Consider the following 23,354-nt stretch of genomic DNA (forward strand, 5'->3'; position numbering starts at 1 on the left):
GCGCGTGCGCGTCACGCGATTCTATACGGCACGATTTCTTGTTGGTGTGCCTTCTACTATTTGTCGCAAAAAAAGGAAGAAAGAAAGAAAAAGAACAGAGAATAAAAGTCGCGGTGCCACGGCTCACTGTCTGTCTTCTTTGCCTTTTGTTTCGTGGTAGCCGTTGGAAATGCTAGTTTGTTCGCTGGGTGTGCATAAAGTGTTCACAAACCGGTCAGCTGAGATAACGGATTTAGATTAGGATTGCGGAGTGGAGTGGAGTGGCGTAGTGGGAAAACTAGGAGGTCTGCCTGTCAACACCGACGGCAAGTTTCACCCGCTGGGAAAGGGGTGGGATAGGAGGGAGGGAAAGAGAAAGAGAGAGAAAAGAAGGAATCAGTGGTCAGGGATCAGGGTGGTTGGGGTCGCAAGGGTCCAAGGCTGCTGAGGTAGTCCTGGAGGTCTGGGTGGGTCAGGCTGGCTCTCGGGATCCTGGCAGGTCCTTGGGGGTCCTAGGCTGCCGTGGGTGACGTCAGGCAGTGGAGGGAGGCGACGGCAGCGTCAGGCTGTGGAAGTCTGGAGGGTGGCAGCTACAGGTGGGTGTCGAGGCCGGTAGAACTCACGAACTGCAGCAGCTCCCTCTGGATACGTCGGCGGTGGTGTCGGGGACCCATGGGGTAGATCAGGTGAACCAGGCTGTGGTCGGTGATGCCGGCGTTGGACAGGTTCTGAAAAGGAAGATTTCTTTGAGAAGCAGTATCGCTGCAGCGGGTGATTAGGTGAGCAACACTCTCCTGGACACTGCAGGTTCCGCAGCGTGGGTCGCCGACCTTGCCGATCGTGAAGCCATACGCCCGGGTGAAGGCACACGGCGTTCGGAGCCTCAGCAGCAGCGATGCCTGGTCCCTGGTTAGGCCGCCTATGATGCAGGGTGGGGTGCTGTCCCTTCCGCCGTGGGCTTGTCCGGGTGGAAGCTGCGCGTACGTGGAGGGCGATGCTCTTCTTGGCCTGGCTGGTGGTGGATGGAGTCTGGTGGACCAGGGCCTTGGTGGCTGCCTGCTTGCTCAGGGAGTCTGCCATCTCGTTGCCGGGGATGCCTTTGTGGGATGGGATCCACTGTGGTGCGATGCGGTGGCCGGATGTCAGGAGGTGTTGCAGCTTTTGGTGTGCACTGAAAGAGAGAGGGCAGTGTTCATAACTGTTCATGAGCCTCGACAGTGCCCCGCGGGAGTTCGTGAGGATAACCGCTTTGGTGGTGCTCGTCTTAGCGATGATGTCCAGGGCTTCCGTGATCGCCAGGAGTTCTGCTTCCGTGGAGGAGAGGGATCCGGACAATCCTTCGGCCCAGGAGAACTGTGTTGCTGGGATGTGGCAGGCAAGGGCGCAGGTGCGTCGTCCAGGGTCGACTGAGGCGTCCGTGTACACTTGCAGGTAGTCCTGGTAGCTCTCATGAAGGCGCTCGGCGGCCAGGAACTGTGCCACCGCATCCGGTACGTCCTTTTTCCGTGGGAGACCTGGCAGTGTTGTGTGGATGGCGGTCCGGAGGTGCCTCCATGGAGCATCTGGGCTGAGGACTGGTGGGATGGACTGGAACAGCTGGTCCTGCGTGAAAAGTGTACATGAAAAACGGCTGCGTTGTCGGTCCCTTAGACGCTGCAGTAGCGCCCTTCCGGTTGTTGTCCTGTTCAGTCTGGTGAGCTGGTTCAGTAGGTATTGGGGGGCTCGAAGTTGGAGAGGGAGAGCGGCAGCCTCGGCTACACGGCGACGTTCCGCGCCCCAGGTGGGAGTCCGAGAGCCAGCTTCAGTCCGCGACGGTGGAGCAGTTCCAAGGATTCCGGTGCTGTTCTGCTGGGCTTGGCGTAGGGAAGTCCAAACAGCATCCGTGCGGTTGTGGTGGCGTTGTGGATGGTCAAGAGGGTCCTCTGGGGCAGCCGGAGTGCCGTCCGCTGAGTCGCTTGGTCACGTTCAGGGTTGTCTTGCATCTGGTCTAGAGGTCCTTGACGAGTGGCGCCCAGGAAGACCTGGAATCCAAGGTTACTCCGAGAAAACGGTGGACACGTACCTGTTCCAGTGGTGTGTTTTCCATCAAGATCGGTTCGGGCAGGGTACACCAGTTTGCCGTGGAACCAAGCAGCATGGCCCTGGTCTTTTCGGTTGGTGGGGTGAGTCCGAGGCCACGGATGTACTCGGTCCGTAGCATCCACGCCCTTTTGGGTGGTCTCCCTCACTTTCCAGGGGTCCTTACTGTTGGTCCAGAGGCAGATGTCGTCCGCGTAGATGGAGAGTTGCAGGGGAGGTGTTGTTGCTGGTAGGGCTTTGGGGAGTCTAGCCTTGACGAGGTTGAAGAGCACGAGGCTCAGGATACTGCCTTGAGGTAGACCGAGGTACTGGGGACGTGGGGAGCTCAGCGTCGATCCCATTCGGACCCTCAAAGAGCGGCCGGAAAGTAAAGCGTGGATGAAAGCAGCTCCCTTGCCTCCGATTCCAGGGTCGACGAGGGAGTCCATGACGGTGTTGATGGGGACGCTGTCGAAAGCGGCCTTGATGTCGAAGAACACCGCTGCCGTTCGGCACATGCGTTGGCCGGCGGCGTCCACGTCCGAGACCAGGTCCAGCACAGAGTCTTGGCAGCAAAGGTTGCGTCGAAAACCTGTCATGCAGGGGAAAAACAAGGACCTGGAATTAAGTAGCCATGTAATGCGGCGGTGTAGCAACCGCTCTGTCAACCTAGCCAAACATGATGTGAGTGATATCGCCCGATAGGAGCTCAGTTTGCCCGGGGGCTTCCCTTGCTTCAATATCGGCACGATAACGCTCTCTTTCCAGGATGGTGGTGGCATGCCCTGGTCCCAGCACTGGTTGATGGTATCCAGGAGTCGTGTAGTTGTCTTGTCCGGTAGATTCCGCAGGCACTGGTAGGTGAGTCCGTCCATCCCATCGGCCCCATCCCATCCGTCCATCCCATCGGCTGGGCTTTCAGGTGGTCCAGGGCGAAGCGCAGTTCTCCGGCCATGAAGGGGTGGTCCAGGTCCGTGGGGGATGCTGGAGGCGCCGCGCTGGAAGGGACGTCCCTCCCTGCGCCGAACAGGTCGGCGAAATCCTCCGCCAGCTCCTCCACGGAGACCCCTTTGGCTAGAGCCATGGAGCTGAAGGGGTTCGCCCCCCCCCCAGGGCGTTGGCGACACACCAGAGTTTCCGGGCCGATGTGCCGCTGGTCAGGGAGGCTGAGAACTGCTTCTATTGGGAGCGCTGCAGCGTGACCGCATATCTGCGCAGGGCGGCGGAAACTCGTCGGTATGCCGTCAGACACCGGGGGGAGTGGTTCCGACGCAGAGACCTCTGTGCGCGGCGCCTCGCAGCACACAGCCTGAAGTACTTTAGGTCAGGTTTCGGGCCGGTTGCTGGCGCCGTCCCCGAGTTGGTTGCGGTGGCCAGGGCTGTCCTGATGTCTTCGCAGGTGTCCTGGGAGGCTGGAGCTCCGTCCAGGCAGGCTCGGAAGGAGTCCCACACGATGATGGTGGTCCGGCGCTTCGGGGCCCGGTGCTTGTAGGCCAGGGTCACGTCGATCGGGAAGTGGTCGCTGCCCCAGCTGTCCATTCCGACGTCCCAGTGCGCAGGAACGTCCGGGGTGTGCGGGGTGACGTCGATAGCGCTGGATACTGGTGGCCTGTAAAAGGTTACCTCACCTGTGTTTGCGACGAGCAGACCGCAATCCTCCAGGGACTGCACTAGGCGTCTGCCACGGCGGTCAGCCTTGCAGGAACCCCAAAGCGGATGGTACGCGTTGAGGTCTCCACAGAGAAGCAGATGGCCTGGCAGGGAGGAGTGCACTTGCAGCAGGAAGTCGACAGGAAGCTCGTCCCCCGTGTCCGATGAGCTGGGTCGGATGTAAACAGAGGCGACAGTGAGTTCGTCCTTTCCGAAATTTACCTTTACAGCTGTCACTTCGGCCACGGTCAACGACAGTTGGTCTGTGGGCAGCTGTGTTTGGGCCAGGTGGCTTGAGACGGAGACTGCCGTACAGCTGTGAGGAGAGTGTGGAAGGCTGGGAGAGGTGTACATAATGAAGCCTGGTAGACCCATCGTGTCCGGGATGTTGCATTCTTGGAGGCAGATGACGCTGTAGGTGGCCTTGGTGAGTCGTTGCTTCAGCTCCGCCAGCTTGGGGCGCAGTCCAGCGCAGTTCCATTGCAGGACGCGTGGGAAGGCAGATGCAGTGAGTTGGTGACTTCGGCGGGGCTTACTGTCCATAACTGAAAGTAGAAAGCAGACTGGCAAGCATTGGTTCCATTACCTTGAAGGCTTGGACTTCTGGGATGTTGCTGGCAGCTGGGACCGCAGCCAGCATGGCACAGAAGGCTGTGATGAGCAGAGGGACCAACATCATCACCAGCTGGGTGCCCTGGGGAGGTGCAGGTTCCGGCTTTGCAGCAGCTTCCTGTGCAGCAGGCTTGGGAGGGGCCGGCGTAGTCTGCGGGGCTCTGTCGGCGGCGACCTGCGGCTGTCTCTGGGTCGGCGAGGGGTCCCGGGGCAGATCCCAAACACTGGGGTAGCATTAATGTCAGAACTCTTACCTGAGGCCGGTTTGGCTGCGGTGGGCTTCTTGGCAGGGGCCGCTGGCTTCGGCAGTGCTGGGAAGGCCTCGGCGCTGCGTACGGGAGCTGGGCGCGTTGGCTTGACGACGGCTGGGTTGATGCGGCCGCTCCGGGACGGGCGGACCTCGCAGGCTTCGGTCTTCACAGCTGCGATGGCGGCCTTCCTCTTGGGGCGGCCTCCGAAGCTGGCTGGATGTGGACCCCAGCAGTTGGCGCACCGTTGCTCCTTCCGCGCCGTGCAGTCCTTGAAGGCGTGGCTCCCAGCGCAGGCCCGGAGCGCTCCGACCGACGGCAGTACTTGGCAACGTGGCCAAAGCCCTGGCAACGATGAGGGTGAGAAGTACTCACCTACCTTGTACTTGTTGAACCCCAACGGCACTTCCTCGGGCATGGCGACGTCACTCTTGAAGGTGACGGCGACGCTGCTCGTTTCCTGGGTCCTGGTTGAGCCGTCAGGGTTCGGGCGGTAGCGTACCTGGCGGCGGGCGTCGATAGCTCCGAAGGGTAGTAGGTATTCCAGCAGCTGGGCGTTCGTGTAGCTGGGGTTCACGCCGACGATCTTTCCCACGTTCCTGGCGTAGGATTTTGGGATCCGGGTGGTGACGGCGGTGTTTCCCAGGCTCGTGACACCGAGGAGGGCCTTGGCAGCTTGCAGGGAGGCGACCGTCACAGTCAGGCTGCCGTTCCGCGAGAAATGATGATTCCTCACTCGTTCTTGGGTGGATTTGAGCTCCTGGGCAGCAATAAGATTTGGGTCAATGTTCAGGAGACTTACCTTTGGGTCCACGGGCGTTAGGACCACTGGGATGCCGGCCTTCCTTGTCTTCTTGTGGACGACTGTGACGAATCCGTCGTCGTCGTTGTCGTCTTCTTGCAAGCGGCTGGTAGCGCTGATGCTGCGGGATCTGGAACGGAGTGAAACGTAGTCAGGAAAGACTCGCCTTGGACGTTTCGCTGGCGTGGACAGGGGGCCCCTCGCTGCCACGTGGTCCGCGACGGGGTCGCCGGCGGTAGCAGCATGGCGGGATCCGTCTCGAGGCTCATTCCTGTAAAATAAAAAGAAAAAAACAGAAGATGGGGGAACGAGGCCATGGGTGCTGAGCTGGCGTTTCGTTGACCTGGTGGCCGAAACGCCAGCTCAGCACCCATGGCAATCCTAATCTAAATCCGTTATCTCAGCTGACCCGTTTTGTGAACACTTTATGCAAACCCGGCGCACAAACTAGCTGTGACCGACTTATCCGCGTATTTTACCCCCCCCCCCCTGTAACCACCCAACCCTACCCAACCACGCCAATATTACTACCCTACATGGCCGGGCCCTTGGGCCGGGATACATTTGCAAAATTGGGCCAATATTGGCATCACTAATTGCCAATATTGGTCCAATGTGGGTCCAATGAACTTGATGTTTATTGTTCGGATCACCAAATGTAGAGGGGCTGTAGAGGGGCTGTAGAGGGGCACCAGCTCCCGTGGCTCAGTGGTTAGCGTGCTAGCCATGTCACGTCGTGACTGGGAGGTACCCGGGTTCGAATCCCGGTGCCGGCTGTGCTGTCTGGGGTTTTTCCTGGGTTTTCCTCAGACGCTTTCAGACATATGTCGGCACAGTTCCCCTAGAAGTCGGCCGAGGACGCACATTTCCCCATGGCGTCAGTCGTGACGTTGCCCACATACGTGAGGCCGACAACGGCAAGCCCTATCACCACCACCACCACCACCAGAGGGGCTGTTGTTCTTCTACATGAGCCCAGACCGGCGATGATGGTATGCCACGGACAGGCGATGACAGTGGCCTATCTTCATGGCCGCGCCGGACGTGGAACTTCCCGTCGAGAATAACCATTAGCGACATGGGGGACTGCATGACCGTGGCTAATCTTAATGGTACTGTGATGTCAGTGTGGGGACGTGCTGTAGGGAATGATGGGGGTGGATAAGTTGGACCACCTGGGGTCCTTTTGACGTGCGCCGGAAATTTCCGACACACGGTGCTGGAAGCAATGTTTACCTCCCCCACATTGCTACCGCCCTCGGCCGTGATCGAACCCGAGATCTCGAGTTCAGCAAGCCAGCGCGTTACCAACTGAGCTACCGAGTACGTCTGGCCATTGCGATCATGTGGACAACCGTCACATTCTCCATGGCTATGAAGCGGACTACCATGACATGACGATGACACTCTGGGGGGAGAATGTGATGCTTGAACTGAAGCCGGTGCTCCAGGGGCGGATTACTAGCCATTGCATCGGTGCGTCGGCCTAACGTGGCAACGCCCACCGTCGGGCAAGCTCGTGCTGCCGGCGCGTTCTTGGCCATCTCATCGCAGCGCAGCCGTCAGCGCTGTTCGTCACCGTCACCGCGACGTTGGGAAGATGACGATATGCACGAAGTAGCCAAGAACGCCCTTCAAACACGTCGTCGTCTGCTGCGCTTCCGCTCTCCATATCCGGGACACTTTCGTGACGCTACTCTCGCTACCCGACGCCTGTTTTTAGCTAGAAAAATTAGAAACACTTATCGATATGATGGTTGTTTCTGCCTGAATTGGATGTCATTTCTTCTGTTGTCAAATGTAGCTGCATTTTACCCACCGACAAAGAGCTGGCACCGTAATTTGGTAACAATAAATCCACAACTTCACCTCAGCCAATGAGAACTTTCCAAGAATCGTCTGCTATCTCTGTGAAGCCGTTCTCGCCGGATACCCTTTGTTGAAACAAAAACATGCTAGTTCTTTTATACCCTGGTAAATTTACTAATTACATGCGACAGTAAGTATCGAGCCGTGGTATATCGGCTACTACACCGGCTAAATACGAGAAAAATGTGTTATCAACGTACTTGCAGCTGAAGCGAAATGGTGATATCCGAAGTGCGAAGCGCAGAAAATGCAGCTCCTAGCCTATATGGAAGAATTCCCGGACCTGTGAAATAACTGAGAGGGACATACTATTCACGCACCCCACACAAAAGGTATGTGTACTGCTGTGATCGAATAGTATGTGGACAAGGACTAGAGGCACTTGTACTTGGTACCAACTCAGTGCTCATTGTACATTTTTATTTGTATTTAAATAGAGGAACTGAACAAGAATCGACAATGTCGACACGCACATGTGATGCTATACATGTGCTACCCATTTACAACAGATTTACATAAACCATGTCAAATTATGTAACACAGTGCTGTTTTGCAGATCTATCCTCGGCCCACACAGGACATCCTAGGTGAAGATCTCCCTGAAACCACGGTGCAGAGAAAGTGACATATGAAGACCAAGACGAAATTGATAAAATATAGGTTCCAGGAATCTGCTGGGCCAACGCATCAGTGACAAATGTTACTAGACCGCAAACCCCTGCACAAGGATCCTCAGGTGCTGAAACCACAAGAATGTCGCCCCAGCTGCAGGAGGGTGCCAGTCCTTGTTGTGGACCAAATCGTTTGCATGCTCATCAATGAGGTGGCACACCTTTGAGAAGTAAACATATTTATCAATACCATTCTGCTTTTGCTATTTCACTGATTGACTTCCACACAATTACAGCATATTTCTTTAACATAGACCTTTTCCTGGGTCCTGGCTTGTTGTGCACAGTTACTCACACCCTGATCTGTCCAATGACATAATACATTAATTTAATGTAAATAGAGAAATAAACATGCAATGTATAGAGCTGTCAACTGAAGTCAAAACTGAGTAGTTTGGTATGCAAGGCTATCCAACTCGAACTGAGATGAGGTGCTACCGTGGCTGACATGATGCAACAAAATTCACAATGCATACTGATAGCTAAAGTGTACAACTGCAAAGTTAAACATGGACCCAACGCAACAAAATAATGGCATAACATATTGACATACATAACAGTAGGTGCAAAAACAAAACACAAGGTGGCGCGACAACCATGAACACAGCTGAACGGCATGTTAGCGAAACAAACAGAAGGCTTTCTAACTTTTTGTGACAACCATAGTTGAGAAAATCAAACGAAAATGGAGAGGCTGTAAAGTGTGAAAAAAGACTTACTGCTCTCAAAGCACACACTAACAATTACAGGTGATGCACAAACGACAAAGCAGTTGTGATGATGTATATACATTTCTTGACAGGCTGCTAGAAGTACCTGTTGACAATTCTCTCACGTACGCGCATTGCCTGTGATATGAAGGAGTCATTTCGACTGATGGGTTCACCCTCCTCGCTGGGTTCGTCCTCAGTCACTGTAACTGTGGCACTGTCATGTTCTGTAGCTGCCGGTTCAGGCTCCACTGCAGGCTCAGGCAAATTGTATGAAATGCACATATTGTGTAGCACAGCACAAGCAGTGATGATATTACAGGCTCTGTCTGGTGCAAAGTGAAGGGTGCGGTACCTTTGCAGGCACCGGAATCGCATTTTCAGCACTCCGAAGCATTGCTCGATTCGAACCCTAGTCCTGCTGTGAGCTGCATTATATGCCACTTCTTTGTCTGATGCCGGAGCCCGGAATGGAGTCATCAACCACGGCTCAAGTGGGTAGCCAAGATCTCCTTTGAAGAAAATGATATGTTACATATGTGTGTATGTATGTATGTATGTATATATATATATATATATACTCTATACAAGTACGAAAAGTCAAAAGGGGTCAAAGAGCTTACACGAAAACACAGAGGAATTTATTAACACTGATAGAGATTGGGGTCAATGTTTACCGCTGCCTTCGATCAGTCCTCCTGGACTGTGGCACTGTCTGCCAACACCTCACCCACATCGGTGTTACTAAACTCCCCTTCGTGCTTTTCTGTAAGCTCTTAGCTCTTTGTCATCCTCTGACTTTTCCTGCTACATATAGTACATGTATAGGATTATTAAACATGTATAGTGTTTGTGTATCTATTTAACGTGTTACACCATTCACTCTACATATTCCATAACTAGACTTTGTACCTTGTCTTATCTGACACGTTCACTACATTAATGCTAACATTCATTGTAACATCCATCATTGTGTACAAATAGTAATGCTCAAACCTTCCAGCTATGTCTTTCTAAATTGCGTATATTTCTTTACTGTCTCTACCACTATCCTTTCTTTTAGCAATAAATGTCCCATATTTGTGTACATAGATTGTGAGTTTATTTGGCCCACAAGCATGTAACTTACCGAGCAGCCACTCCCCATCGTCGAACAGGACTGAAGCCCTCTGCCGTATCCTGCACATTGACCAGACAGCAGCGTCGTGACAGCTCCCCGGATAGCGTGCATTTAGGTGGAGGATTCTGCGATTAGCATCGCAAATCTGTGCATGAACAGTAACATTGATATTTTTTTTCCATAGCAACATTGCTACCAATCATCTCTTCTAAAAAGCATGATTCCCATCACGTACCCCCAGCACGTTCAGTGCATGGTACCCCTTGTGGCTGTAATAATTGCCATCAGTGAAACGCGGATCCTTGGTGCTGGGTGCTATGATTGCGACCGCTGTGCCGTCGACTGCACCTGCGTGAATAGGGACCCCATAGGTTGTAATAACATTCACCTGAGCCCTGAGCGTTCTTTTACAACATACCAAGGCATCCAGGCAGGCCTACAACGTCGTAGAACCCACGTTTCACGGCCAGCTTCTCCTCCGGTGTTTGTGGGAAGCGCAGGTACTTGGGTGCGAGATGTTTTATCACAGCCAGGCTGACGGCGTGTAGAGACAGGGCCCTTGGTCGTGGTGAAATATTCTTCATGAACTATATTACCAAGAAAGGCCCCGGTCCCGTAGAAACGCAGTGCCATGAGCACCCTTTGTTCGACGGTAAGCGTGGTGGATCGCCACTGCTGCGCTGCAATGTTGCGATTGTGAGTACAGATACTATCCACAGCGAAGTTATCCCACCTTACTTTACTATATGTTACTCTTACTCTACTCGCTCTAGCTATATTTAACATGTTGAAGACCGCGTAGAGGCAATACAATGACAGCACTTCGCCATGAATAAACGAAAAGCAATACATACGTCGTTTCAAGTCTTCCCTGACGGCATCGCAGACTTCTCGAACTGCTTCTTTAGAAAGCCGGAAGTGCCTGATGAACGCATCGTCTGACAGGACAGTGAATGCGTCACTGTTAGAACGAAATACGCGTGTTATTTCGTCCTCACGCACGCCAACATCCTCGAAAAATGCGTAGAGCTCCGCCATGTTTTCTTCGCAGACGACGCTCACTGAGGACGAACGACGCAAAGATTTCCGTCGTCTGTCACCCTCGCCCAAATGACGGTTACCGAGATGCGCAGCTGCGGTGGAGGATGGCCAAGAACGGCGTTCCACGTGCAGGTGACGATAGGGATCACGTGCGCGCGCCGTTGCCGTGGCAACGGTGACGAGCTGCGCTAAGCGATCGTGGCCAAGAACGCGCCCCAGGAAGCCCACGAGACGAAAGAAGCACAGAGAAGCCTAATAGAACGCCAGCCATGGAGACGCTCTTGCCGACCTTCCCGCCCTTCAACCCACATAGCGACGTTTCATCACTCTCACCGAGATGGCTGAAGTGGATTGCCCGCTTTGAAAACTTTCTGCTAGCCGCAAACATCACAGATCCAGCCCGAAAGCGAGCGATGTTACTGCATTACGCAGGTGAAGAAGTCTACGATGTGTTCCAGACGCTGCCCAACACCGGAACAGACTTTGATACCGCTGTCACGCGGTTAAAGGAACACTTTGCCCCCAAGAAAAATGCTGTCTTCGAACGTCACATCTTCCGCCAAGCACGGCAAGATGCTGGAGAAACGCTTGGACAGTTCCAGGTTAGGCTCCGCCGGCTCGCAGCAACATGCGAGTTCACGGACATAGAGAAAGAACTCGTTTCCCAGATCATTGAGGGCACCACGTCTCATAAGCTACGCAGGGCAGCACTGCGAGAAACCGATATCACTCTAGAGAAACTCCTCGTGCTTGGAAGCAGCATAGAAACGGCGGAGTTGCAGGCATCCAGCATCGAATCTCCATCTCAAACGTCTACAGTCCAGAAAGTTGACGCCAGGAACCACGAGCGTCGTAGAACGCGCCGCAAGAAAACGGGCTCTGAACAGAGACAAACAGCTAAATGTTCGGGGTGCGGAGGAAGCTGGCCGCACAAGAACGGCAAGACAAGTTGCCCAGCCTGGGAAGCAGTTTGCCACAACTGTGGGAGAAGAAACCATTTCGCAAAGTGGTGCAGAAGCGCCCGAGAGCCCAAGGAGAAGATACGCTCTTTAACTACGTCGTCTGCGACAACAGAAGCGCTACGGCCTGCAAGTTCTGACGAGTCCGTTTTTCATGTACACGGCACGGCAAGCAAGCTCCCCACAGTAACGATAACATTAAACGAGAAGCCCCTGGAGTTCTTCCTGGATACGGGCCCAGGGGTCAACGTGGTTGGTGAGCGAACCTGGAGAACGCACTTGAGAGTCCCTTTGGAAGCAACAACTACTCGACTAGTACCTTACGGAGTACAGCAAGAGATCCCAGTAATGGGGAAGTTCACGGCAATGTTCAGCGCTAAACTGAGCAGCACTCGAGCAGAAATGTATGTCGTCCAAGGACCGCAGCCATCGCTGCTCAGTTACAAGACAGCCAGGGAACTCATGCTGATTGACATCGTGCAAGCGGTGGCTGAGCACACGTCGGTGGACGCTCGGAAGGAGTTTCCTAAGCTATTCGGTGGCCTTGGTCGGCTGAAGCAGTTTCAAGTGAAGTTGGAGATTTCGAGCGATGTTAGCCCGGTAGCACGACAGCATCGGCGGATCCCTTTTCGGATGAGAAAGGCGTTAGAAGCGGAGTTGGCACGCCTTGAAGCATTAGACATCATCGAGCACGACACGGGGCCGACGCCTTGGGTATCGCCAATCGTGGTTGTGCCTAAGCCGCATACTGATGGAGCAGTCAGGATGTGTATTGACATGAGAGAAGCGAACAAGGCGATCGCTCGTGTACGACATGTTATGCCCACGATCGAGGACATCATCAGCATCCTGAACGGAGCAGCGTTTTTTTCGAAGTTAGATCTAAACGAAGGCTACCACCAGCTGGAGCTGGATGAGTCTTCGCGAGCTATAACCACGTTTTCCACCCACTGTGGGTTACGAAGATACAAGAGATTGCTCTTCGGAGTTAACGCAGCAGCGGAGATCTTTCAAGACGCCATTCGGCAGATCCTACCAGATGAAAACGGAATTATCAACGTTAGTGATGACATTCTGATTTCCGGACGCACGATGAAAGGGCATGACCGAAGACTGCGTCTGGTCCTGATGAGCCTTCAAGATGCAGGGCTAACCCTGAACGGGAAGAAATGCGTGAGTGGTGCACGCACGTTGAAGTTTTACGGACATGTGTTCTCTGCTGACGGAATCAGTGTCGACCCTGAAAAGGTAGAAGCGGTAACGAAGATGGCGCCTCCTAAGGATGCAACAGAGGTCAGGAGCCTTCTAGGCATGGTGAACTATTGCAGCCGGTTCATCCCTCGCCTAGCAGAAATCGCCGAACCGCTCAGAGCCTTAACGCGTTCCGAAGTTGAATTCCGATGGACTGAAGACCACCAGAAATCCCTGGACAAGATTAAACTCCTGATGTCTCAGTCTCAGACTCTTGCGTACTTCGACGTCAACAAGGAAACCTGCATCATCACAGACGCAGGACCCGACGGAATAGCTGGAATCCTGATTCAAGAGGCCAAAGATGGGAAAAGACCCAGCATCTTGGCCTACTACAGCCGAGCGTTATCGCCCACGGAGAAGAAATACCCCCAGATTGATAAGGAGATGCTAGCCATCGTGTCTACCGTCGAGCGTTTTCGAGTATACCTGGCGGGAGGAAAGTTCCTGGTGAAGACAGACCACCTGCCGTTAGTGTCCATGCTGCGAAATTCCAGCGCCAAGCTTTCCGCGCGGTTGGAGCGGCTGAGCCTCAGACTTCAGCACTATGTCTTTGACATACAGCACATACCAGGCAAAGAAAATCCGGCAGATTATTTGTCGAGGCACCCGATCGTGGCAAGCGGAGAAGATAGTCCGACGCAAGAAACGAGCGCCGTAGAAGAATACGTACGCTTCGTACTGAACTCAGCTACGCCAAAAGCTTTAACGGCGCAAGATATTGAAAACGTGTACAAAGGAGACACACAGATGGACCTGCTTATCACGGCCCTGCGCACGACAGAACAATCGTCTCTGGATTCATTGTGGAGGCATGAACTGTTGAAGCCTTTTTACCAGATCAGGGAAGAGTTGACTGTGACGGAGAGCAATTTGGTGTTGAGAGGGACAAGGCTTGTGATCCCAGGAAAAGCACAGATGGATATCGTGCGCCTCGCACACAGAGGTCACCAGGGCATTGTGAAAACTAAGCAGCTCGTCAGAGAAAAGGTCTGGTTTCCAAGAAGGTCGAAAGCGCCGTCAGGAACTGTGAAGCTTGCCAAAGAACAGTCGAAGAGAAAATGACTTCGCCGTTGATGATGACGCCTCTCCCAGGAGGACCGTGGCGGTCACTTGCTGCAGATTTTGCGGGACCTTTGCCTGGCAACAAGTACTTATTGGTCGTCGTGGATGAGTATTCACGATTTCCAGTGGTCTCAACTCTGTCTTCGCTGACTGGAAAAACGGTCATCGCAAAGCTTACTGAAATCTTCGCGGTACATGGAATACCGTACGTCTTGAAGACCGATAATGGTCCCCCATTTTTCGGCAAGGAGTTCGCAGAGTTTGCCGCACACAACGGCATCCGTCATCACCGCACAACACCGTTATGGCCTCAAGCGAACGGTGAGGTGGAGAGGTTCATCAAGAATGTAAAGAAGACTGTGAAGGCAGCGGGTATTCAAGGACGCTCGTGGAAGGAAGAGCTTCACGAATACCTCTTGAACTACAGAGCCACGCCACACACGACGACTGGTATAACCCCGTCAGAACTTCTATTCGGGCGCAAGATCAGGACAAAATTACCGCAACTGCCTGAGACACGGCATTACGGAAAATTGGAAACCTCAGACCGACAAAAGAAGCAGGACATGAAGGTCTACGCCGACGAGAAAAGACACGCGAGACCTCATCAACTTCAGCGTGGAAACTGTGTTTTACTCAAGCGACCTTCAACCCTATCACATGAGGCACCGTATGAACAGCAGCCGTATACGGTCACAAGGGTCCAAGGAACTGCCGTCACAGCTACACGTGGTGACAGGACAGTCGTCAGGAACGCAAGTTATTTCAAGTGGATTCCCCACAATCAGTCCCGAATATCGGACGACTGGGACGTAGTCGATGATTGTGCGCGGCCACGAAGTGATGAAGCACCCAGTGTGGATCGGACGGAAGCCCGAGAGTCGCCGAGCGAGCAGACACCACCGGATGACGCGAGTAACGCTCCAAGAGCCGTCCCCGTCGTTAATGAGGCAACACAGCCGGCAACGAGGCGGTACCCTGAACGGTCTACACGTGCGAAGCCGCCGAAGAGATACGGAGATTTTGTTTTGAACTGAGTGATTGAACTGAGTGATCAATGTGGCACCGTACTGAACTAAGGTTTGTCTTTGTTTTGTTTACAATTGATGGGGAAAGCTTTATTGGAAACCGGGGGGAATGTAGTGTTGTTATTTAGAACATTTTGGATTAACGTGATGGAAGACGACGATGAGGAAGGGATAGCGTGAGCGCGTGCAGGGGAACGTTTTGGTCTTTCTTCGTTTGAGCAATAAACTGGTCGGAAGGTCTCTGGTTTCGTCCCGTGTTCTGACTGTGATGGTCTTCAGGAGACTCCAGGACACTACAAGTTGTACAACTAAACTAAGCAGTTATTCGGGTCAGAGCTCAGGGCGACACACAGCCTTCTGGGGCTTCCAAAGAGTTGCCGGCTACAGCAAGCAGCCAAGCTCAAAATGTGTGGAGCGGAAGCAGATGTCGACGGAGGAGGAGGCAGGTGCCACCATTAATATCGCACCAACTCCTTGAAGAACGAAGGAGAATGGTGGAACAACAACGGCGGACCGCAGGAAGCATTGACAGCCTATACTAGGTATGCCAATCAGAGTAACTAACAATACGGACAATAAAATATGTGCTGGCTCATTCCCGTAGGAACTGGTTCCAATATCACAATATTATGCGTACAAGCTTCTGCAGAGAAAGCATATAAATGAATAGCGCAAGTATTGCTAGTTTATTTTTATTTTTATTGCAGTGTCCAAATATTTCATAAATAAAGAAATGTCATGTTTGTTGCATGTTGTTTGTTTCACAGTGGTGGGTTACAAACACACTAACTCAGCTTATGTTTGTGATGACATTCCCTACATGGGAGACACTCGATGTCATGTCCATGTTTTCATATACATCCTGTATGTGTATACACGAGGCTTTGGAACGTCGGAAGAAGGAAACAAACTGCTCTTCCGACAACCACGTGAAGACATCCTTGTGAACACGAAATGTCCTCGTTGACTTCACTGAAGCGGCTCTTTGTTCCACTAGAAACGCGTACACGAGCGTCATTTTCAACGACGAACATCGCAGCGTTTTGCGTCGGCTGACCTCCTCGCCCAACCTGACGCCTGGGACGGTGGCAGGCTGCGAGAAGGTCACTTCTTCCTTCTGACGACGAAGTGTGTCACGTGCAGCACGCGTTACTATGGAGACGACGCTGCGCTACGCACCGACAAGTGGCCAGTAATCCGCCCCAGGGGCGTGGCCATCGTCGTCGTTGTCTACGGCCCACTACCCTACCTCTGCAAGCAGTAGACATGACGACATCTTTAGCTTGATATCATGCAAGACCTTTTTAGATTGTCGTTACGAAAACCCTGTAATTAGAGGGGTCGCTATATTTTCGCATGTTTTGGTGCACGCTTATTATTTATTACGGTCCCTGTTGTGTATGCCAATGAAATGAGGCACAGGGGACAAAGGGTTCGTTTAATTGTGGTACTGTTAAATGGACAACAGCGAAGCAACAGAAAAAAAGAATGTGAAGCAACTTCGCAGCTTTTATGTTCATGGAAAGAAAAGGGGGCGTAAACCCGCCAAGCGGTTATCACAAGTAACCGTAAACACAGCTATCTAAAATTCTGATAAGTACATATCAGACCATATAAGCACGACTCGTGGAGCCCTGCAGTTCCGTCCCACGCTCGAATTCCACAAGGAATGCATCAAAACAGAACACCAACCAATCTGTCAGCAACCAGAACACCGAAAAACCATTAAAGCGACTATGAAATTTCCCGAACCCCCTTTCTTTTCTTTTTTTTTTTGCTGTCTCTTCTGAACAGTTAGAATTAACAACCATCATGCCTACAGAAACTCAACTGCAGCGTATTCTGTAAGAGTATCACACCGTATCGTTGGTTGTTCCACATTTATTGTTCAACCAGGTTTCCAATACTATGTAATACATCCATAACCCCAAGTAGACTGAGGGACACAAAATAATGACACCAGCTCGCCTGCTTCATTGCCACCTTATACTATTGGGTAGCAATAGAAAAAAAAAGTACGAACGGAGTTGCTTCAGGACGAGAGCCGCCGATATTTCGAACAGAGACTGTTCTTCTTCTGGGCCCAGAAGAAGAACAGTCTCTGTTAGAAATATCGGCGGCTCCTGTCCTGAGGCAACTCCCTTCGCACCTTATACTATTGTTTTGCATAAGCTTGAAGTCACCAGTTGAGGTAACTGGAAAGAACCAAAAAGGCCCGACTGTCACGTTGCATATATATATGCTCTATATTTTGCAATTAAAATAACGAGAAGACCCACGAAAAGGTAACGAAAGAAAACGAAGGAAAACGAAAAGGTAATTGGCTCAACGGGCAAAACAGCATTACGTGGGGCTCTTCTTGATTTTCTGTTACGTTCTGACAGCATGGCAAACAATTTATAAACTAAGAGCTACTTCGTAGAAGCTTTTTAGTTACTCGTCTGCATAGCCTTCAGCGTCAGTAGCAGCCCAGAATGCGCTAGAGGTAGTGATGTCAAATAGCTCAATGAAACAATTCAAAGCTCAAGCAACACCTTAAAATGAAGCAGTGAATAATTAAATACATTTTAATTGCACAATTCGAGACATAAATAAAATAAGGTATTTGCTGCTGAGAACCACTGGGATCGCTAATCATCGTCTTCGGTACACCGCTCAGAGACGTTGGAGAATTCTGTGCATGGTAGTGAATGACCAACAGCAACCCCGATAATTGAGTGCTTGTTAAAATAGTTCGTCGTTCACATAGCGGAACATACCTGTAACTGTCTTCAAAACACATCTCTTCACCTTTTGCCTGTTCGCCACAAAACAAAGTCGAAAGAAGCCTTGCTAACCACTGATCGTCCTGTGTTGAGTTCATTAGTAGTGGCGGTGTAGAGTCGAGTGCTGTTTCGGAAACGTTGTCTTGCCGTCTTTGGTGTTCCTTTTGAACAACCCTTGTGAAGAACGTCAGTGCCGAAGCACCACAGTCACACAGCATATGTGATACTCTTTACATGCCACCGTCGCATCCATCACTCTGGACGTGCTAGCCCGATGTAGGTCCTGTATTTCGTACGGCCCGCTTCATAAGGTGTGACGGTACAGCCAGTGCTTCTTGGGCCAGTCAGAGGTTGTGGGCCGTGCTTGACTGGTAACGGTGATGGCGGCCATCTTGCTGTCGTGTTGGAGGTGATCGTGGTGATGGCACACGTTCTTGCAGTAAGAAAGACTGGCCAGTGCTTCTTCTTCTTCTTCGTCTTTCTCCGCAGTGGCGCATAGCACGGGCCCACTGATCTCTATGTATAAAGGCTGGATAGCGGATGGGTGAGGGTATCGCGGGAAAGGGTACGACAACCGGCCGCCATATTGCGGTGCTCAAAAGAGCGATTACAGCCCATAGGAATGCATGTAAGCTGTGACAAGTTTTGCTGCTTGTGAGCGCTTCCCTTGCTGCTTCGCTAAAATTCTGCCGGGGATCGCTGCAGAAATCCCTCGTGATTGGGTTCCTTACGTTTTTTGTGTGAAATCCCGTCACATACCTGTTATTTCCTGTCTATTTTGTACTCGTGTGAGCGCGCGTCGTTCCAATCTTGCACTTTGAACTACGATTATGTGATTTGCTGGTTTTGTGTGGTGTTTTATTTGTTGTGTTACGTTTCCTTTGTCGTCCGTCAGCGTGTGCAGCATGTTGCTTCTCGTGTTTCTCCCATTTCCTTTCTGCTCGGGGGTGTGGAATGCCAGGGAGCAGTATTCTCAGAATTGACTCTTGGCATTCAGCAATGTTTGGAACGTTTGTTTATGAAACCACCATAATATGCTTTGCACAGGAAGTTTAGATATTACTAGTCATGACACGAAATGTCGAACGGCACTAAAGCACTTCCAAAGGACTAGAATGAGATTAAGTATGTGATATAAAGGCTGTATGACGGTAAAAACATATTGACTAGAAATATGTGCACTGGGGAGGGAAATGGCGGTAAAGACTGTTCAAAATGACTAGAGGTAGAGTGAATTAGTCATAAAAAGGCTAAGTAGCAAGGTCTTGTGGTGAAAGCTCCAACATTGAAGTATCACAAGTCCAGTTGCAAAAGTATGTTTGGAGCAGTCAATCAGGTAAGTGAGTAGTGTGCATTACTGGTTGTTGAATACGATCAACCTTGACAATTTCTTTCGCAGATGAGGCCTGGCTGTCACCGTCTCTGTATATTCCTTGGCAAGGTGGTACAGTCTGATCCTGCTGTAGCACTGGGAAACTTCTTTGATAAGACGGATCACATGGTTTTCATTTGGGCTGCATTCGAACATATGTTGTTGCAAACTGGGGAAGATGGTGGGCAGCAGTGATGTTGATGAGATATGTTGCAAGACTGCTCTCGTTAGAAGCTCCCCAACCTCAGCATGCGGAGGTAAAGATCCATCGGAAATGTTAAGCATCTGCCTAACCAGCTTCTCGGCAATTTTGCAGATGGTGACAACACTGTCGGATGGCATGATAAGCCCACCACGCGACTTTCGGAGCAGTAGTGCACTTTGGGATGCAACATCAGTCAAGGCGTCAATGCAGTCTGCACACGAGATCGTTTTTGTAACTGTCTTGACCACATAGCCTGCTATATACCCCACGACGTCCTCCACAAAGGCCGTCAGTCGTTCTAAGTCTGGACCTACCCCATAATCGTGGTCCTTGAGCTGCTCCGTGTCAGTGACACCAAAATAACGTGATGTATGGACATCGATCTCATCAGTGGAGGCCGCTGCTGCTGCTGTAGAGACTACGGTAAGTATATGAGTGGAGTCCAGCACTGTGCAGTTTCCTCTTCCAGGTTGAATCTCATGGTGTATGAGGAGCCTTTTGTAGGCAGCCATGAAGTGCCCTGCTGTTGGATTGTTTGACCACCCACCTCGGCCACGAAAAACAGCTCGAGGTGGTCTTGCGAGAGCTTGTATGTGAGTAGGTATTTCAGGAGAGGAGTGTCACCTGACAGTAGGCATTCACAAAGGCTCTCGAGGCTTGACATGTTCACAAGAAAGCCCAAGAATCCTGTTTTGCGTGGGGACTCTAGGAGTGGCCTCCCACTGCAGTCTTTCAGACCAGCGATGTACCCACGCATCTCAGCAAAAAATGTCATCCAGAGGTGTCTGGTTGCGTGCCGTAATGGAGCCTTGAAGTTCTTAGCCAATGGGTTGCGGGAGTTCATTATGTCAAAGAGGCGGTCAAACTTTCTCAAGAATGTCACCGTTGCCTCGCACTCTTTAAACATCGGAATGTGCAGGTCCTTATCACAGAATTCCAAGGCGTCGGCGACACTCGAACTTATTGTCTGAGCTGCAAGGTTGACTTTCATTTTTTGACTTGTCCAGTCAATGTGCGCTGCCTTGAGCTTGTTGCCTGCACGAAGACCCTCGGATTTCTGCTGCTTGTGTAGGCACACAAGGTAGCTCCACTTGATCATCTTCCCATCGCCATCCTGTAACGTGTCCATGGTAGCCAATGCGTTTCGGATGAGTTTCAGCATATGGCAAGCGTCCAGGATGACATGGACCCTCCATGAAGCATCAGAAGGGTGCTGGAACCACGGTCTGATATTAGGGATTCTCATGTTGGCGCCAAGCTCCTGAAACATCGTGAGGTTAGAGCCTAAACCGTCACTGACAATCGTTGCTATGAGGACACCAGTGTCGTGCAACTTCTGAAGGCAGAGGCTGACTAGGTTAGCCTTTTCCTCTCCACTAAGGCTGTTAATAAGAAAGTATGCACATGGCACTTTCCAACTGCCATCCATTGCAACCACGAGGAACACAAGAGCTTGCGTCGCTGGCTCCTGGCTGTCGTCGTTGACTCCTGTGCCAAGGTCTACAAAGCCTTGGAATGAATGTCCTGTAAACTGTATCTGCTTCTTGATACTCATCTCATCAAGCATGAGGGAACACAGGACACGCTTCGAAAGCTTCTGCTGCTCATCTACCTTTGCTTGAAGAGCATCAAATGCCTCCTGCGTAAATCCTGGTTCACCATGGATGGAGCTGTACCATGTCCTCATTGTTGATTGATGAGGTAGTGCCATGTTCAAAGTACGCCTGACATACTCATATGCCTTGGCTGAATAGAACTGCAGGGTGAGTGCAAAGCGGCGAAGTGTCTCTGGGTACTTTTCCCTGCTTACTTTACCTCCCTTATTTTTCATTGTACGCAGCACGAGATCAAGCTGTACATCGGAGAGCGAGCCACGGAGCATGTGACTGCACTGTGCTGACACAAGAGATTTGTCCCGAAGGTCACTCATTATGCCTTCCACAGTGAGCACCTTCTTTTGCAATCTTGTAGCTTTTTCACGTGTGCACTTTAACTTTTTCTTCACTCTTTCTAGAGCCTCAAGTGTTACGTTGGCCTTTCGCTTGAGTGTGCGTGGACTGTCTCGTACCACATAGCTGTGGTCTGCAGCAGGGTCATGTGGTCGTGTAGCCGGTTGTGATGACGTCCCTGGCTGTGCAACCTCGTTGACTTCCTCCGACTCCACATTGCATATAATTGGGGGGACCCTCCTTGGTTGCACGGTCTGTGTGAAAATGTAAGGGCAGATATTGCAAAATGTTTGTGTTCGTCAGTTATCCTAAGCAGGGAGAATAAAGAGTAGACGTTTGAGGTTGAAAAATTATTTATTGTCTGAGTAAACATTCTGGAACGTACCAAAAAGATGTGTGGCTGGTATGCTAGTATATCTCACAAATGAGTTATGTTGGGCAAAATTTTCATGCAGTACCTTTTTCAAATGCAAATTTGCAATACAAATTTTCATGCATCTTAGTATTGTCCTATGCAATATGAAGTGGCTTTTAACTGCATGTGAATTCAGGAGTGTATTTGTATATTGGACTAGCTGCTGCATAAGGTACCCTTCATGCAATACTGATTCTGGTCAGCAACCATCGCTTGAAACTCTTAACTAGGGAGCATGATTCATAGAGGCCAGATTTTCATGCAAATACATACTTTCAACCATGCATGCTTTTTGTACACTGCTTAATGTAAGATACTGTTGCCCCAGAAAATTTGTTAAATGTTTTAAATGCATGCAAGTGCATTGCTAGAGGTGCATATATCGAGCAAGTATAATGAATTTTTCATGCGTGTTCAACCAGCTTTTAGTGCATATAAATCCAGCCTCTACATATGATGCATGCATTATTACTTTTTGGAGGTGCTCTGGGAAGTCGAACTTGGTGGGCACAGCGTCAGGCCTCAAACGAACGATCTGCCCCGTTCTGTCGAAGCAGCTGTCTTCAAAATGTTTGCTGCAGACCACTGATGTCTTCGACGGCGTCCAGTCCTTTCGCCTGACGTTTACCACCCACTTTTTAAAAGGTCCGGGCGGCTGTGAGGGAACCTGCATTAAACCATTTATGCCATGAATTGCGGCAGGGATGACAAGGCTGATCCAGGCAAGCAATTGGGCGATACCGTCATCGCCAAACTCAATGGTAGATCCCACACCTGACAAGTGCGCTTCAACACCTGCTGCGTGCTGAGACCATGCAGAGAACTGCATGAAGTCTGTACTATCACAATGACTCTATCCAGATAAAGTACTCCTTAAAGTTTAACGTTTAGATCTTGAAGTACGAGTCACAAAGTTCCGCGCACATGCTCAACGGCTACGTTTCGTCGCCCCGCTCGTGGACTAATAAATCACATATATTTATAGAACTACATCACTTACTTGTGAAATGTCGTTCCCGGTGCCTTGCCAGTACGGGCAGTACATCCATAGCCACAGCAGGCGGGCATGACACGATAAAAATGTTACGCAAAGGCGCATGCAGAATATGCAGGTGTAGTCGCGAATGGCAATGTTTTGAGCTTCCCAAGATGGCGGCCGGTGACCGTACGGTGGTGGTGGTGGTGGCGATAGGGCTTGCCGTTGTCGGCCTCACGTCGGTGACCGTACGGTTGCACCCTCAATCCGCTATCCAGCCTATTACTATAGAGATCAGTGCACGGGCCAGTGCTTCCCCAGACACGAGACTCGTGAACGTCGTTTTCTTCTTTTCCCTCAACAGGTGATCGTTCCCAGCGAAATGACGATCGATACTGCAGTGCGTGCAGCATATACCGTAGAATCCTGAGCATGCAAGCATTCCAGAGAACAGATGATACGAAATAACGCGTATAATGCTATGGCATGAGTTTCTTGGAGGGCTGGCTACCAGGAACAGAAACAAAAAGCTTTAAAGGGACAGTTGCATCCGTCCCGGTCGATTCCAAAATAATATATAGGATATATATATATTATTTTGGATAATAA

At 51.1% G+C, this 23,354-nt stretch overlaps 1 protein-coding gene and 1 long non-coding RNA gene across 2 annotated transcripts; both read right to left on the reverse strand.

Annotated features, from left to right (window-relative positions):
- Nucleotides 1–2,657: 2,657 nt before the first annotated feature.
- LOC135369117 (uncharacterized) lies at nucleotides 2,658–8,884 on the reverse strand. Its single transcript, XM_064602782.1, has 3 exons — nucleotides 8,706–8,884; nucleotides 4,554–5,620; nucleotides 2,658–4,474 (listed from the first exon to the last, which is right to left on the reverse strand). Exons 1-3 carry the CDS (start codon nucleotides 8,882–8,884, stop codon nucleotides 4,128–4,130), a joined length of 1,593 nt encoding a protein of 530 aa, XP_064458852.1. The 3' UTR covers nucleotides 2,658–4,127.
- Nucleotides 8,885–9,101: 217 nt separating this feature from the next.
- LOC135369184 (uncharacterized) lies at nucleotides 9,102–10,040 on the reverse strand. The gene is made up of 3 exons (XR_010414957.1): nucleotides 9,955–10,040; nucleotides 9,729–9,864; nucleotides 9,102–9,111 (listed from the first exon to the last, which is right to left on the reverse strand). It is a non-coding gene; the product is annotated as an uncharacterized LOC135369184 (long non-coding RNA).
- Nucleotides 10,041–23,354: the final 13,314 nt, after the last annotated feature.

This window comes from Ornithodoros turicata, chromosome 9 (genome assembly GCF_037126465.1).
Source record: "Ornithodoros turicata isolate Travis chromosome 9, ASM3712646v1, whole genome shotgun sequence".
Lineage (NCBI taxonomy): Eukaryota > Metazoa > Arthropoda > Arachnida > Ixodida > Argasidae > Ornithodoros > Ornithodoros turicata.